Genomic DNA, 17253 nt, shown 5'->3' on the forward strand with positions numbered 1-17253 from the left:
TGAAATGATAAAGCCGCCCAGAGTCAGGTTTATATGCGTAAATAACGGGGTGAATTAAAGATGCGTGCTTCTTTATGTCTTGATCCGAATCATACCTGTCTTTGAGGGTTAGGCAGATAGTACAAATTTCTTGATTAGCTAGTCTTTGCTTTAAAACAGAGTTTGGTTAAATAAAAAGAACGCATGACGACAGGATGAGCTCTGACGGCACCGCAAAATCACAACACAGCTCCGCAGAGGCTCCAGCGACAGCCGCTCTTTTTCAGACACTGCGCATCCGAAGCGCCTCACACATGAGCCAGCTTTGCAAATCCGAGTGTATGAAGTAACAGCAGTCAGGACGCCTTCTAAACGTCCTTTTCTAAACACATCAGCGACCATTCCTTCAGTACCCCGGACCTAACGTCTCTACCAAGCAAGCAGAAGAAAAACAGCCCCTCTATTCTGAACTCTCCCCTTTGTAAAATGTTTATTTCTTTTACCTACGAGCCAGGTCAGTTATTATTATTACTTAATATCATCAAATGAAAATGTTAGTAAATAGCTCTCTCTCGGCACAGTCACAAATGCATCTGGTCCTGTTGGGTCCTCAGAGTGTGGTTTTTTGTTTTTTTTTTTTGGTTTTTTTTTTGTCTTTTTGCCTTTTCTAGGGCCGCTTCCTGCGGCATATGGAGGTTCCCAGGCTAGGGGTCTAATCAGAGCTATAGCCGCCCACCTATGCCAGAGCCACAGCAATGTGGGATCCGAGCCACGTCTGCAACCCACACCACAGCTCACGGCAATGCCAGATCCTTAACCCACTGAGCAAGGGCAGGGATTGAACCCACAACCTCATGTTTCCTAGTCGGATTCGTTAACCCCTGCACCACGACGACGGGAACACGACGGGAACTCCCTCAGTGTCTTTTAAATGCAAAGGCAGCCCTGGGCCTTTGGGTTCCTTTGTTGCAGTCATGATCCTCTGGTCCTGGAGGGCCGGCCAGTCCTGGCTAGAGATAGCCTGGCCCCTCCGAGGCTGTCGCAGTCACAGTGCAGGAGACCTGCCGTGCCTTGCGGACCAGTCCTGGCAGCATCCAGGTCCCCTGTGCTGACTGTGAAGCAGTCCGACTCCTGCAAGTTTAGAGAAGCCTGGGCCAGCACCCTTCCTAATGACCCGCAGAGAAACCCAGACACATTCTGGCAACCAAACATGGCAGGTGGGAAGTAGAAGCAGGCAGTGTGGACATCTCTTCTTTTACTCTTTTTTTTCTTTTGTCTTTTGTCTTTTTAGCGCCACACCCACAGTATATTGAAGTTCCCAGGCTAAGGGTTGAATTGGAGTCGTGGCCACCGGCTTACGCCACAGCCACAGCAACACAGAATCCAAGCTGCATCTGCGACCTACACCCTAGCTCATGGCAACGCTGAATCCTTAACCTGTTGATCAAGGCCAGGGATCAAACCTGCATCCTCATGGATGCTAGTTGGGCTCATTACCACAGAGCCCCAACAGGAGCTCCAACATCTCTTCCTTCATGAGCTATCCCAGCATCCTTCTGTAGGAAGGGTTTCACCGTGATTTCACAGAGTGTAAATGAGGGAAAGGAAGGGGTGGGGTGGAATTTGGCAAGAGAAGAAAATAGAAGGCCTCTCAAATCCCAGAGCTGAGATTGCTGCTTTTCCTTTTCCTGTAAAAAAATTCCCAGAAAAATCCCGATAAGGAAAACCATCCTTTGCTAGCCAGGGGAAAAAAAAAAAAAAAAAAATTGGCTTCCGACCAGGAGTGGAAATTTTGATGGAAAGTGAAAATTACAGTGGAAGTGAAACTGAAAAGTGAAGAAGTTTAAGGCCTGGTTCTTGGCTTACTCTTTCCTTCAACCCCCATCTTCAATTCTCACACTAGGGATGGAAAGATCGAACTTGTGACCTTGGAGCTTTTCAAAGTGTCTTAGAAGCTTAGAAGTCAGTGGGACCCTGGAACCTTCCTGGATATGCCTTATCCCTTAAATCTAGACTCTCAAAGGGAACAGAGCATGGACTTTTCCAGGTGATGGCCGCTCAAGAGGACTGGGGCCAGACGGGTCAGTCTCAGCCAAGATCTGACCTATGTGTGGTGTCCTGAAAGGGGCCCAGTGTAATAATAGATCAGAGAAACTGGCCTGACTGGGTCATTGGAGCAGGAAGGAGCTGGTTAGGACTGGCCCACCACAGAAGTCCCAGGAAAAAGCAAGAGCAGATTAGAGACCACAGCCGCAGCTGAGGACTGAGGGTCTTGGATGTATTAGTAGGGCTTCCTAGCAGGTGAAGAAGGCAGAACCCAAGGAATCCGGGATGGGCTAGGGTTCATGGGCAGCAGCTGAGATCAGAAGAAGCCACTTGGCAGGTTATAACACCAGGAACTGAGAGTCACAGGCCAACGAAGGCAGAAGGCGAGTTATAGCAACAGAGGCAAAGCTGCAGGGGGCCTGGTGCTCAGGAGCCAGGCAGGAAGTGCTTTGTCTTGAATTCCAGAAGAGGCAGCTGGCTCTGCTGCCACACCTTCCACTCAGTCAGGAGTAGCCCTGGGAGCCTCCAGGAAAAGAGGAGCTGGCAAAGCCTGGGGACCAGACTTGGTTGGAGAGGAAAGCAGGTCCAGGACCAGAGGTGGGGACGAGCAGGCAGAGAGAGGGGGCAGCTTTAGCAGGGCCAGTCCCTGCCTGCGAATCACTCCAAGAGCAGCAGCCCTGACAAAGAACTTCTTATTCTGGGCAATTTGAATGTATTTAGTCATGTCCCTACTGCTGGACAGAACCTTCTGGGTTTGAGGAACCCAGAAGTAGGAGCGGACCTCAGCCAAGGGAGGAAGGATGACCCTCTCATTTATCTCATATCTCTGTCCTCCAACCAGGTTCAAGGTCCCTCTGGGGCCTGTGTATCTCAGGAGCCTCTGCCCCTGCCGCAGGTCAGCTCCAGGGCCAGGCTTCTTGGGGAGCAGCCCACCCCTTGTTAACACAGGCATCTCCACCCTCTGGGGCTCCAGGCCTGGGGGAACCTGACAGATCCAAACATGGACTTGTGCACGCGGTCACTGCCAGCCGACCCTGCGTCTCACCCAGCACTGCAGCTACCTCCCTTGTGCTCCGGTTTCTAGGGGTGTTCTAGCAGCTGGGTTGAACCAGAAGGAAAACAGAAAAAGAAGGACAAAACTCTGAGGAATTCTCACTCTTGGCTGCTGTGCCCCTCAGAGCCCAGAATGAGGAGCGGTACCTTGAAATTCGCATCTTATCCTCTCCCTGCCCACGTCTGGTTATCACTGCTGATGCTAAGCACACCCAAGCACATACAGCTGGAATGGGCAATGCTGCAGGGAGGCCGTGGGGCAGAGGAGGGCGGATCTGCCACGGAGTCCAAAGCCCAAGGTTCATGTCCATATGGTCAATCCATAAGCACAGACACCTGCATGATGGCAGGGAGACAGCACCTCAGACTGTCTGCATGGAAATTTTTTTTTGGCCACACCCATGCCATGTGGAAGTTCCCGGGCCAGGGATCAAATCTCCGTCAACACAGTAGCAACACAAGCCACAGCACTGACCACACTGGGTCCTTAACCCACTGCACCACAGGGGAACTCCTGCATGTGAGTGTTTTGCTCTTTCAAAGCTGCCATCAATGGTGAGGTCCATGGTGATGAGCGTGGCGGTGGGTAAGGAGAGATGGGGAGGTGGGAACAGGAGAACAGATCGAACAGATTTTCTTCTCCAAAAAATTTTTTCCTTTTCTTTTCAGGGCGCAACTATGGCATATGGAAGTTCCCAGGCTAAGGGTTGAATTGGAGCTGCAACTGCCAGCTTACACCACAGCCACAGCAACATGGGACCTGAGCCCCATCTCTGACCTAAGCCTCAGCTGAGGCAAGACCAGATCCTAAACCCACTGAGCAAGGCCAGGGATCCAACCTGCCTTCTCACAGACTCTATATCAGGTGCTTAACCCTCAGAGCCACAATGGGAACTCCCTCTGCAAATGTTTATGACCAGAGTCCCCAGCGAGGCTGTCAAGGTTTTAAATACTTAGACTTCAATGGCTATTTTTAACAGAATGATACCAATTTTGAATTGTAGTTCTAAGCGCAATGGAATATTTCTAAGTGGCTCTGCTGGCTCCACGAGGTTTTTACTGAGAGAGCCATCGCTTCGGAGAGGGCAGGCAAAATTAGTATTAAGTGCTGAATGTTATTGCTAGCATATTAGTTTCGGATTCAGTCTAGGATAAAGACATTTTTGCTTGCTTGACCCTGTTTTATAATATGTCAAGGCAATTTATATAATCAGCATGTTTGGTATATTCGTGCCCTTTTTATTGAGCATATTACCAAATTTTATTATATAAGGAGATCACTGAAATGAATTTGGGGGGGGGCCTGGTTTTACACCAGGGATAGCTTTTTTTTTTAATGGCTGCATATGTGGCATATGGACGTTCCCAGGCTAGGGGTCAAATTGGAGCTACAGCTGCCGGCTTATACCACAGCCACAGCAACACGGGATCCAAGCTGCATCTGCGACCTACACCACAGCTCACGGCAATGCCCCCGGATCCTTAACCCACTGCGTGGGGCCAGGGATTGAACCCTCATCCTCACAGAGACTAGTTGGGTTCATAACCCTCTGAGCCACAATGGGAACCCCTCCACCAGGGATAGCTGCATGGAAGCGTGGCTGTGGGTCCTGCGGAGGTGTGGACCTCTGTGTGCTGTCGGCACAATGCAAACCTCTATTCTTCGGTTCTCACTCCACCTTCCTCACCCAGAGGACGGGGTCTTGGCGGACAGTGGGGCTGATGGGCGTTGGTTGGCGGGGGCGGGGGTAGGGGGAGCGAAGGGGGTCCGGGGTTGAGAGCACTGCAATGGCTGAGGGGCCAGATTGTCAGCTAGTCCGTCTGGAGGGGGTCTAGAGCAGGTGTGGCGGGTGCCGATGGGTGGAAGGCAAGTTAGGGGCAGGGAGTGGAAGCCCTCAAAAATCAAGCCGAGGGGCTGCAATCGCACAGTCAAGGACTCAGGGAAGTAGAGCTTCAGGTCTGTGCTGTGAAAAATCAGAGCTGAGCGGTATGGCTCTGGAAGGGCTGGAACAGGTGAGATGGGAGGCAGGGAGGCAATTTCCAAGGCCACTGCCACCATTTGGAGTCTGCAGCTGGAGAAAGGTAGGAGCAGAGGAAGGTAGAGGATGGAGAGAAAAGGCTTTGTGGAGAATGGAACCAGTGGGACTTAGAAGCAGGTGCCCTAGATCCACCCTGCCCTCTGCCCCATCAGCAGTGCCACCAGGGGCGTCTTAGATTCTCTTCAGCCAGATTGTGGCAGCATGGCTGGGCAGCAAACTGGTATGTACTGCAGGTGACTTTTTTCACCAAAGAAATAATGCATGCTCAATAGAGAATATTTAGGAAACCCACAAAAAAGGGAGCTTAGAACACAAAACAAAACCCCCAGCAACATGGCTCACAAAATGATTACTCGGTATCTTAGCATATTTGTTTTTACTATATTTTCTAGGCATTGAGATTTCTTGTTTTTAGCTTGATTTAAATACTGTGTATATAATTACATATTCTATTTTTCATTTACATAAGGAATTTTCCATATTACATGGAAAGCATGTGTATAAACACCCTTTTATTGGCTAGATAACATTTCCCCAAGTGATAAACATTGTAATGTACTAAACTATTCTCTCTTGTTGGACACTTAAGTTACTTCTTTTCTTTTTTTTTGTCTTTTTAGGGATGCACCCCTGGCATATGGAAGTTCCCAGCCTATCCCACAGCCACAGCAACTCGGGATCTGAGCTGCCTCTGTGACCTGCATCCGTGACCTGCACTGCAGCTTGTGATAATGCTGGCTCCTTAACCCAATGAGCGAGGCCGGGGAGTGAACCCCCATCCTCATGGATGCTAGTCGGGGTCTTAACCTGCTGAGCCACAAGGGGAACTTCCATATTTTCAGTATTATAAAAATTACCAGGGAGTTCCTGTCCTGGCTCAGCAGAAACGAATCTGACTAGTATCCATGGGGACACAGGTTGAATCCCTGGCCTTCCTCAGTGCGTTAAGGATCTGGCATTGCTGTGAGCTGTGGTGTAGGTCACAGATTTAGCTCGGATCTGGTGTTGCTGTGGCTGTGGCGTAGGTCAGCAGCTACAGCTCTGATTTGACCCCCAGCCTGGGAACCTCTATGTGCTTTGGGTGTGGCCCTAAAAAGACAAAAGACAAAAAAAAAATACCATAAGGGACATCTATAAAGTTAGATTATATTTAAAATTGATTCAGTGGAATAGAAATGGAATTGCTAGATCAAAGGACAAAAGAGTTTGCGAAGCTCTATGTTTCAAAATTACTTTCTGAATTTTTTGAGAGGGTCAAGCCATTTGCATTCATTCTAGAAAAGTATGAAAATGCCTCTCATTTCACCATCCTTGGGTTAATACTCAATATTACATACACTTAAAAAAATCAATTTAGGAGTTCCCGACGTGGTTCAATGGTTAATGAATCCGACTAGGAACCATGAGGTCGCAGGTTTGATCCCTGGCCTCCCTCAGTGGGTTAAGGATCCAGTGTTGCCGTGATCTGTGGTGTAGGTCATAGACGCGGCTCAGATCTGGCATTGCTGTGGCTCTGGTGTAGGCCGGCGGCTACAGTTCTGATTAGACCCCTAGCCCGGGAACCTCCATATGCCGCAGGAACAGCCCTAAAAAGACAAAAAAAAAAATCAATTTAATAAGTGAAGGTGGTGTTCATATTTCAGTCCACATGTTTGACAGCTAAATCTATGGATCAGTCATTTTTTTTTAAGATTCCTTCTCTATTCTATACATAGCAAGTCCTTCCTCTCAGAAGACTGATAAATATTCCACTTAAGTGTATTTTTAATGGACAAATCACCCCTCACCTTGCCTTCTCAGTAGAATGTAGATGGTTCCTCTTTTTTTTTTTTTTTTTGAGAGTAAGTTGAATGAGTCAGGATAGGTTTGACAAGAATAAGGGCATATTCTGGGCTGGACGGTATGTGAGGGCTTCTGGATAGAAACAGTGGTAAATGATGCTACCAGGTGCTCCTAGGAAGCCAACATCCCCTTCTTCCCCAATCGTGGCAGCAGCAGCACATTTTACCCTGCTTTTGGAAAGAGCACAGGGAACCCACGCCTCCATCCCAGCCCCCGTTTTCTCAGGCTGTTCGATAACCTGGTCTATCATCGTCTTCTTAAAAGGACCCTCGGCTTTGCCCTCAACATATATCATGTAGTTTCAGAAACTCTCTCGCCTGCCCCATGCTACTTACCCATATCGATGGCGACCCACGTCGCGGATGAGCCTCTCGGAGAGGTAGGCGCCAATGCGGTCGAGCTTTTCTGGAGCTGAGAGGGCGTAGAAGGTCAGCTTCTCCATGTTGGTCTTCACCAGGCCATCCTGCCAAAGACAGATCACCCGCCTGTGGCCATGCTCTGGCTGGAAGGGTTCAGCTCTAAGGGTAAATCCTCATTCAACGCAATCAACCTTTACCGGAGGGCCTATCAGACACGTGTGGGTTTCCGAGATACAGGGCTGATCAGAGGTGCTGCGCTCCAGGAACTCCCAAAGTAGCCCCAAGCTTTTTAGCTATAAATAAAAATAGTAGGTGATGGGAGTTCTCACTGTGGCTCAGCAGTAACAAACCTGATTAGTATCCCTGAGGACACGGGTTCAATCCCTGGCTCAGCTCAGTGGGTTAAGTATCCAGCATTGTCTTGAGCTGTGGGGTAGGTTGCAGATGCTGCTTGGATCCTGTGTGGCTGTGGCTCTGGCGTAGGCGGGCAGCTGTGGCTCCAGTTCAACTCCTAGCCTGAGAACTTCCATATGCCACAGGTGCGGCCCTAAAAAGTCAAAAACAAAAACAAAAACAAAAGTGATATAAATGTACATATGTGTGTGCATGTGTATACTACATGGGTTTACACATGTGTATGTGTATGTACATGAATGTATATACGTGTGTGTGTAGAGGTGTGTGTATGTGTGTGTATACAAATGGATGACAAGGCTTCAGTAAAAGTGACTTAGAATTAAGTACTAGATACACCAAGATATGAACAGGAAGAAGGCAGCTCTGCAGCTCTCAGGGAACTGTCCAGGGTATGCTGGAAATGTGACCCTCCACTGGCCCATCAAGAAGATGTGATTGGGAGTTCCCATCGTGGCTCAGCAGAAATGAATATGACTGGCATCCATGAGGACACAGGTTTGATCCCTGGCCTCGCTCAGTGGGTTAAGGATCCGGCATTGCCATGAGCTGCGGTGTAGGTTGCAGACGTGGCTTGGATCCTGTGTGGCTGTGGCTGTGGCGTAGGTCAGTGGCTACAGCTCTGATTCGACCCCTAACCTGGGAACCACCATATGCCCCAGGTGCTGCCCTAAAAAGACCAAAAAAAAAAAAAAAGATGTGATTGATTCCTAGAGATCAAATCAAGCACATTAGATGCCAACATTTCCAAAACTACACGACCCATAATGCCACCTGACCATGGAGGGGCAGCTTGGAAACCAAAAAACCAGGTGTGTGTTCACCTGACACCTGGCAGATTCCAGAGGCAGCGCGGAGAAGACCCGGGCTCCAGAACCAAAACGCAAGAAGGCAGATGCCCACCCTCAACAGCAGGGACACGGTACCATCAAGAGAGTTAGCGGCTCAAGGACCTGTCAAAAGCACAGAGCACACCAAGACAAACTGCTAGAGCCTTCTGCAGATCCTGACTTCAGAGTGAGCCAAGCTGCTCAGGTGTCAGGCTCCTGACAGCTTCTGACTGCTCACAGGGCTGCAGCCACAGTTTTGGCTTGTCCACGTGGGCCCGGGGCTGGGCCTCCCCTCCAGGCATCTGGATGGTGTAAGACAGTGAGAGGCCCGATGGCGGCAGAGGCGACCCACCTCGGGATCCTCGGGGAAGATGTTGTCCACCAGCCTCTTGTACCTGGGGCGCAGGGCACCGCAGCAGCCGCACACTCCTGGAACGGCAACGAGAAAAAGCTGTGAGCCAAGCCTTCTGGTCAGGCTGAGGGGACCAGGCAGGGTGCTTGCAAGAAACCAAACCCAGGCTGGAGACAGAGCGCCAGGGCCTCCGTCCTTCCCGCAGCTTCTCCACCCCCACCCCCACCCCCATGCCAGGACATCGGCCTTTCTCGCTTGGGGATCAGAGATAGGTGCCAGCAGACCAGCATTTGTTCAGGAGGCCAAGCCACAAAGCACACGTGTGTATGCACACGTGTAAACACACGCACGCACACACACACACGCATGCGCTCTAGGACAAGACTATAAAATTGCCTCCCGCGGCCCAAGAATGTTTCCCAGTGTCCTGGAGCATGGACACAGCTTGGAAGAGGGGTTGCCCTACCTCCCCTGCCCCCTCCTTTGCTCCCCACTTCTTTCCCGTTCTGGTTCTCAATCTCCTTTACCATCCTCTCCCCTGGGGCCACTTCCATTAGAGAACGTTACGGGAAACTATGATAAATTAACATTGCCATTAATTATTAACATTTGAAAGTGCAGCTTTACCTTTGGAGAACTGGAGGGCTTGGGGGTGGGGGGACACCCAGTGGGTGGTTCTCCACACCAGCCCTTCCCCGCCCCAGGAGCCTTTCATCAGTCTGCGGCAAAACGAAAAGCTAAGAATAATGACATATGTTTTTCCAAAAGCTGAAGCCACTCCACTTCGAGGACTGACAGGAGCTCCTTCTTTGCATTTGGATGCTGTGAACTGACGGTGTTAGGAAATCCACACCAATAAAACAAACGTTGGGGAAATACAAAGTTGGTTCTAGGTTCTACCATAAAAAGTTCTCGATTGCAACCACTGCTCCACTTTCCCCCCTCCCTCCAGAGACACCTCCCCTGGCACATCTCAGCCACACCCTCCCTGCATGGGGAGGGGGCAGAGGGCCCTGGGGGAGGGGAGAGGGGGGAGGGGAAGGGCCTGGGAAAGTCCACCCACCCCCCAAAATAATTGCCTTCTCGTTCTCCCAATTAACGCTTAAACCTATTTGTACAAACGCTCAACTCCAACTACAAATGTGCCCTGGAAGGATTGAGCCTAGGGTGGTTAGAAAAGAGGGGATTACTTTAGTGGGAATTAGTTCATCACACAAAGGGCTTTACAAAAGCAGCTCTTGGGGACCAGGACCGGCGCCACCAGGAGGAGGAAGGAACCACGATCCGGGCTCCCTCAAAGAAAGACACAGACCAGGCTGGGGCCAGACAGGGCAGCTTTGAGCCACAGACTGAAGAGTTTAGGTTTTGCCTAAATTAACCGGGAGCTCTGGGAGCCTCATGAGCGGTGGGTGATATCAAAGATCGCCGAGGTGGCATGCAGGACAGGACTGCACACAGATTTAAGACGGAGAAGTGGGAGGGAATCTCCCCCGGTCCAGGGCAAATATCTGAACTGAGTGACATTTATCCAGACGGGAGAGGAAAGGGCAGAATCAGGAATTCGCGGGGCTCTGTGAAGAGGAAGATATGAAAGAGGACGCAGGCTTTCCGTTCCAACGACCGGAGACCACAAGCCCCTTGACTGAGATGGAGAAAACAGAGCTGGCTGGGGCCGGGCGGTGGGGATGTCTAGGGGGTTTGTCCAGGTGGTCTCGGGAGGCTCAGACTCCTGGGAGAGCCCAGGGCTGGAGCTCTGAGGGTCACCAGCGCTCAGTGGCTTCTGGTGCTGAGAGGACCTGACTGCTCAGGGGAAAGAGGGAAGAAGGAGCAGGGCCCACAAAGAGGGCTGCCCTATCCATTCCCTCTGCCATTTTCTTCTGTTTTCCTCACCCACTGCTTTTCCTTACAGTCATTCACCTTTCTTCTCATTTCCCTGTCCTCTAAGCTAAGGCATTTGGGGACCTCATGCTGCTCACACTGATTCCAGAAACTTGCCCTTATTAGCATGCTCCTAAGAAAATCAAATCTCCTGTGTCAGTGATCTTGTTATCTAGTTCACGAGATGCTATTAGCTGATCAATAATCTTCCAGAAGGTATATGCATTTTTAAAAGCTTAAAGTCAAATAAAATAATCTCTAACAGTTGAAACTTGGAGTCCTTTGGGCAGGAGAGGGTATTTATATGAGGAAACCAGTATATCTGCCAAGTATGTGCAAACTGTTCTGCTATGTTGGGCTCTGGAGTTTGCCTGCTTGCTTGTTGTTTTGTTGTTGTTGTTTTTTAACCCTTTACATACCCAGTTTTAAGGCAAATAAGTTAGAGACGCAAAGCTAATAGCCTTGTTTGGGGGGAAAATATAGAAAAAGCTAATAGGTTTTTTTGTTTGTTTGTTTTTAAGCAATCACAATCAAAAGAGGATGGGGTAGACAACCATGAAGCCATATAGCTGATCATGTCCTGATTAAAGGAAAGAAACACAAGAAAAAAATCACTGGGGAAAATAAACCCCAAGCTATTTGCCCTCTTAGCCATTCTATTTTAGAAAGGGACCTTCATATAACTAAAGAGATTTGTTGGCATCTCAGCCGTAAGGCAGAAAGCCCTCCACGCTTCCTGGGAAGGTAATCGAAGCAGCAGATAAAGGTCTCCTCTCTGATGAGGCAAAGAGCTGGAGGGCTTGGCCAGGAGCCCTGGCCTCTGGGTGCCGGGAGTAGCTCGGTGGGTGACAGGACCCCACAGGCACCCTTAGAAAGCATCCAGCCTGAAGAAGGTGAATTCAAAGTAGCCACGACAAGGCCAGGGGGCAAAAAACGCAAAGAAGAGAAGATATTTAAAAAGAAAGGAAAGGAGTTCCCCTCATGGCTCAGCAGTGGTAACAAACCCGACTAGTATCCATGAAGACTCGGGTTCGATCCCTGTCCTGGCTCAGTGGGTTAAAGGATCCGGCATTGTGGTGTAGGTCGCGATATGGTTCGAATCCTGAGTTGCTGTGGCTGTTGTGAAGGCTGGCAGCTACAGCTCCAATTTGACACCTAGCCTGGGAATTTCCATATGCCGCCAGTGCAGCCCTAAAAAGACAAAAAAATAAAGATAAAAAAATAAAAAAATACTATTAAAAAGAATTGAAAACAGTTCCTGGTTACAAGATATTAAGTGATACATTTATATACGTAGATTTTTAGTCTTCTGATGGTAGGCATTCTTTTTTTTTCTTTCTTTCTTTTTTTTTTTTTTGTCTTTTTGCCATTTCTTGGGTCGTTCCCACGGCATATGGGAGGTTCCCAGGCTAGGGGTCTAATCGGAGCTGTAGCCGCCAGCCTACGCCAGAGCCACAGCAACACGGGATCCGAGCCACGTCTGCGACCTACACCACAACTCACAGCAACGCCGGATCATTAACCCACTGAGCAAGGGCAGGGATCGAACCTGCAACCTCACGGTTCCTAGTCGGATTCGTTAACCACTGCGCCACGACGGGAACTCCCTCTTTTTTTTTTTCTTTAGTTAAATTTGAGCCACAGCTGATTGCATCCAAGCCACAGCTGTGGCATAGGCAACGCTGGATTCTTTAAACCACTGCGCCCAGCTGGGGATCGAACCCACGCCTCTGCAGCGACCTAAGCCACTACAGACAATTCTTAACCCACTGCTCCACAGCAGGAACTCCTAAGGGTATTTATTCTTAATGTCTGATCATAGAAGTATATGGAGTTCAACTCACAGCCATGTGCCTGCACAAGAAAGAACTTTTCAAATTCTGAGCTTTTTTTTTTTTTTTTCTAAGAAGCACTTTTTCACCAGGGCCCTCTCTCTCTCTCTCTCTCTCTGGGGACCATGTCTGGCAGACCCAAACATGGGATGCCAAAAGCAAATTTAATAAGGGTCCTCTTGTCCCTAGGACTCTTATCTAATATTTTTAGAGCTATTTTAAGGCAGAGAGGGAAATGGGCCAACTGCAGTTGCTCTGGTTACTGAGAAATCATATCAGTGGGATTAACAGAGTCCAGGGACACTGAGTGACTTCCTCCAACTTCAAAACTCTAAGAACGGTTAGACCTGCCACTGCCACTCAGTGGCCCTGCTCCTCCTGCCACCTCCCAGGAATTCGTCCCGCCCCAGCCTCAGGGGCCCCCTTGCATGATCCTGCCCCAGGGTCCTGGCACTTAATAGTTTTCCCATCTGGAATGTTCTTTTCTCTGTCCTCCAGGCTCCCATGCTCATTTCCCTAAGGTGTCTGCCCAAAGGTCACCTAACTGTGAAGAACTTCCTGGACCACCATCCTCCTCTAATTTTCTAGGCCGATCTATTCCCCTTCATAGCACTTTTTAGTGACTGACATACTTCCTTTGTGTCCACACTCTGTTTCCCCCACTTGAAGGTAAGTTCCTGGAGAGTAGGAACCACGCCTGGGAGTTCCCACTGTGGCGCAGTGGGTTAAGGATCTGGCATTGCCGTGGCTATGGCGTAGGTTGCAGCTGCAGCTCAGATTCAGTCTTTGGCCCGAGAACATTCACATGCTACAGGGGCAGCTGAAAGGGGGGGGGGGGGAGGTAAAAAAAGGAGCCTGTTTGTCCCCGCTGTCTCCCAGAGCCTGAACAGGGTCTAACCTGTGGTGAGGAGGAAGGGGAGGGGTCACAGATACCTGGTGAATGAAGAAAGAGGGGATAATTGAGAGGAAAGCAATCATGAATTTCGAAGTTGGTAAGGGGACAACAGGCATTTAGCAAAAGATCTCGGGGTACTTGCAAGACATTCTCCTAGGAGAACCCAGGGGTACATTTCTATTGGAGAACCACTGACTCCAGTTCTGGAATCCTGCCCAGCCCGCCTGCTGGGGTCCTCACCTGTGGCTCCCAAAGCCAGGCCCCCTGGGGCCAATCTCCCTCCAGGTGTGTGTTGGGGAGGGTGCTTTGGGTGGTGGGTAGCCTGGGGTCAAGGTTCCTTCTGCCCTGCCTAGCCCCCTGCCTGCCCACCCCCAACCCTGCTCCCGCCCCGGCCGCCAAGCCCCGCTTGCTGGTTCCAGGCCTGGGCTGTGGCTACGGTCCTGACAGCTCATCACAATCACCACTGCATCTCCAAGGGGCCAGAGGCGCGTCTCTGTGATGCTGGCGCACAGCCAGGGTGAGAAGCACTGGCCCAGCTCTTTGCCTGGCAGCCTGGGATGGCAGGTCTCACAGCTGCTGGCAGTCTCGCGGACTCTGGACCTCCCACCTGGCAACAACAGTGTCCTCACGGCTCCTACATGCCGAGCCTGTCTCTCCTTTGTCTGCTTGCCTGATCCTATTTCCTCGACTGATCTGTCCCCTTGATCAGAGCTACCCACGACTTAGGGTGACTGGAGGTCAAACGCTAAACACATCATGCTTTTCAACATCTAGGCCACGTCCCCCAGTTCCATATTTCGAACCCAGCATCACCTGCCAGGCCCCCTGAGATACAGTATGAGTTCCTTTAGATTCCTTCCTCTCCATGGTTGCTCCAGCCCCTGCCAGGCTGATCCTCAGCATCTAGAAGGATATCAGGTTTCCCACCTGCCCTGTGCTAAGCACTAGGCCAAGGACTTTACAAATAGTTTGTATACTATTCATAACAATGCGCTAAAGTATGTGCTATGACTCTCATTTTATAGATAAAGACGCAGAATCAGAGAGGTTAGATGCCCTGCTCAAAGTCCCACAGCATGTGCCTTTCTGCCACGGGGCTGCCCTAATTCACCCCTCACTTTTCCAACAGTATATCCTCAACAATTTCTCAGGTTCATCCTGTGCTCACTTTTGTCACAGCCACCATGCTAGGACACTCCTTGTCACCGGATATCCAGTCCTTGTAAATGCTACTTAGCCCGTCTCAAGGCTTCCATTCATCCTCTGGGTAGTCTAGAGGGAAATCTTTGCTTTATTTAGTGTGCTTCGTAGCCACGCTTCGATGCGGCTTGCCCTTAGGTTGAACGCCAACCCTTCAGCATTCAACAGGGGCTGCCCTGTAAAAGTGGGGGTTGTTCTGTCTTCGCGACCTTCCTCCTGGCACAGCTCTCGTCCAGCAGCCAGAGGCCACATCAGAGCCGAGCTGTGAGAAAGCCGGGTGGTCACAGGAGCTGATGGGGGAGCCACCAGCCATGGAGAGCCCCACAGCTGTGGATGAGAGAGTATTCAGGTGACAGGGACCGGGCAGAGGCTGGAGACAGTAAAGAGGCAGCAGAGTCAGAGCCACGGTCCGGGGGACCTTGAAGTCATCACACTTGGCGGGGGAGACCCAAGCACCTGCTGCGTCCTCCTTAGAAGACCTTTGTTAATAACACCCCCAACTGCAGGCGTTCCTTCCCCTCTGCCAGCTGAAGTCTGGACCCCTTTGCGCTGTATTATCCGACACAGTCTTCTCCCCCTGCTGGCTCAGGCGAAGTTACTTCTGTGACTCGCATTTTCTCCCTGCAGATAAACTGTAAATTCCTCAGGTCTCCTTTCCCGCTCACCTCAGTACAGTCCCGGGAGCCCAGCAGGACTCGAGGGAAGCGGGCATGACGTGGGATGCCTTTGATCAGCGCGAGACCCAGGGAAGTCGCCTCCCCTCCCAGCCCTTGCTTTTTCCCTTTTATAAACATCAAACGCCATTCTCCCCGTTCATCGAGGAAAATGGCTTTTTGCTCAAAATAGTTCCCATTTATTTTCTTAGCTTTCCAATCCCCTTGTGAAAGGCAGAGGCTGAGACTTGCTCGTCCCTTCCAAAGCCAAGCGAGTTCTTTTTAAACAATTTACAACAAAATGTAACCCACGGCTCACGGCACAGACACTCCTTTCAAATGAATTGGAGGAAACAGAACAAGGTTCAGAGAGAAAAGGGGGCGTGAGGTTGAAGTACCTCCCGCGAGGGCCGGGTCTTGGGTCCAGTGGATGGTAATGGAACCTCAGCCCTTCGTACAGTCCTTGCTGGCTGGGGTGGGGCAGAGCTTCTACCATCAAAGAACTGGCTCTCTATTTGGGGACATGAGACCCCCACACACACATTTAAAGGAGACGAAGAAGAGGTCCATAGAACTAAAGAAATCTCTGGGAGCTTGATGAGTCCAGGAAGCCTCCCTGGAAGAGGCAAGGCCCGAGCTGGATCTCTAGGGGCAGAGAGAGCTGGGATGTACCGCTGAATCCATGAAAAGGAAAAATCGGCCACCGGGCAAAGGGGAAAACGTTAAGAAAGCCAAAAAGGTTCTCTTTTCTCTTTTTCCCTTTTTCTTTAACTCTAATTCTTGATTTTCAAAGGAATAACACTCTCGTGTGTCTAAGTACATGTATAAACATGTGAAAATAGGTGTATATTTTCCATTGGAAAATAGGAAAAAATGAAAATGAAGGTACACATCGCCTATAATCACACTATTCACGATTAACTATTAAAATTTTGGTGCATTTGTTCTGGTTTTTCTCTTTAGGCATATTTTTAAAATATGCATATAAAAGGAGACTCTGCGTAACGTTGAAATCTATTCATTTTCTTCTTATATCGTGACACCTCTCGTCTTGCTCCATGTTTTGCAGAGCCTATTTTAATGGCTATTTACCATTCCGTCTTTTGACCAGACCCTGATTTATTTAATCATTTCCCATTGCCGTTTCCAATTTTTCATTATTCTGAATGATGTGGTGAATTGCCCTTGGTAACTGAAGCCAGGAATTGTTCAGGGAGAGCCTGACTTGCGTTTATCGGGGATCAGGGAATCGAATGGCGCCTCATGGCTGAAGGATCAGGAGCCCAGTGGCGGGGGCATCTTCTCTGGCCTTCCTGGTCCAGGGAAGATTCGGGATCGGAAAACCAAGAGGACGTGCTGACGCAAAGCTGTTTGGGGGACGAGGCAGAGGCCGAGTTTCCAGACAGATTTTATTGGAAGTGGAATTAAACAGCAGTTGAATTCTCCCTGAGGAGACAATTTCGACCAGACTGTGTCTGAATTCACAGACAACCAGGAGCTGTCAGAAGCCCAGCCTTTTGGGACTCTCTGGCTTCCCCTATGCTCACTGCTTTCCGGCCAATCTTGGCTAATCTGATTGCCACCTTAATTGAGGATGGGGATTTAAAAACAGAGAAATGCGTCCAATTGATTTAATGTCAGGGCTTCTATGCTTCACTGATTGTCAGCTTCCCTGGGCTTGGGTATCACGTTTTGAACAAATAATAGATAAAAAGAAACAGAATGTTTTTCCATTCCTTGTCTCTTGGAACCACTAACAGCAGGAAGAATGTATCCCAACTACTTTTAGGAACCAGATGGCCTGACTTGCAATCCCAAGTCCAGCTCTTACAAGCGATGCAAATTTAGGCAAGATTTCAAGCTCTCCGTGCCTCGGGCTAC

The 17253-nt window shown here is 49.7% G+C and overlaps 1 protein-coding gene across 1 annotated transcript in view; it reads right to left on the reverse strand.

Moving 5' to 3' along the window:
* The window catches only part of EFR3B (EFR3 homolog B), an 83179-nt gene that overhangs the window by 39317 nt on the left and 26609 nt on the right, over positions 1-17253 (reverse strand). The window contains exons 2-3 of the mRNA XM_047782512.1: positions 8915-8991; positions 7295-7422 (exon numbers count right to left, since the gene is read on the reverse strand). Coding sequence (XP_047638468.1) covers positions 7295-7422; positions 8915-8991 — 205 coding nt within the window. The remainder of the gene's footprint in view (positions 1-7294; positions 7423-8914; positions 8992-17253) is intronic.

The sequence above is a fragment of the Phacochoerus africanus genome, chromosome 5 (assembly GCF_016906955.1).
Source record: "Phacochoerus africanus isolate WHEZ1 chromosome 5, ROS_Pafr_v1, whole genome shotgun sequence".
NCBI classification, from domain to species: domain Eukaryota; kingdom Metazoa; phylum Chordata; class Mammalia; order Artiodactyla; family Suidae; genus Phacochoerus; species Phacochoerus africanus.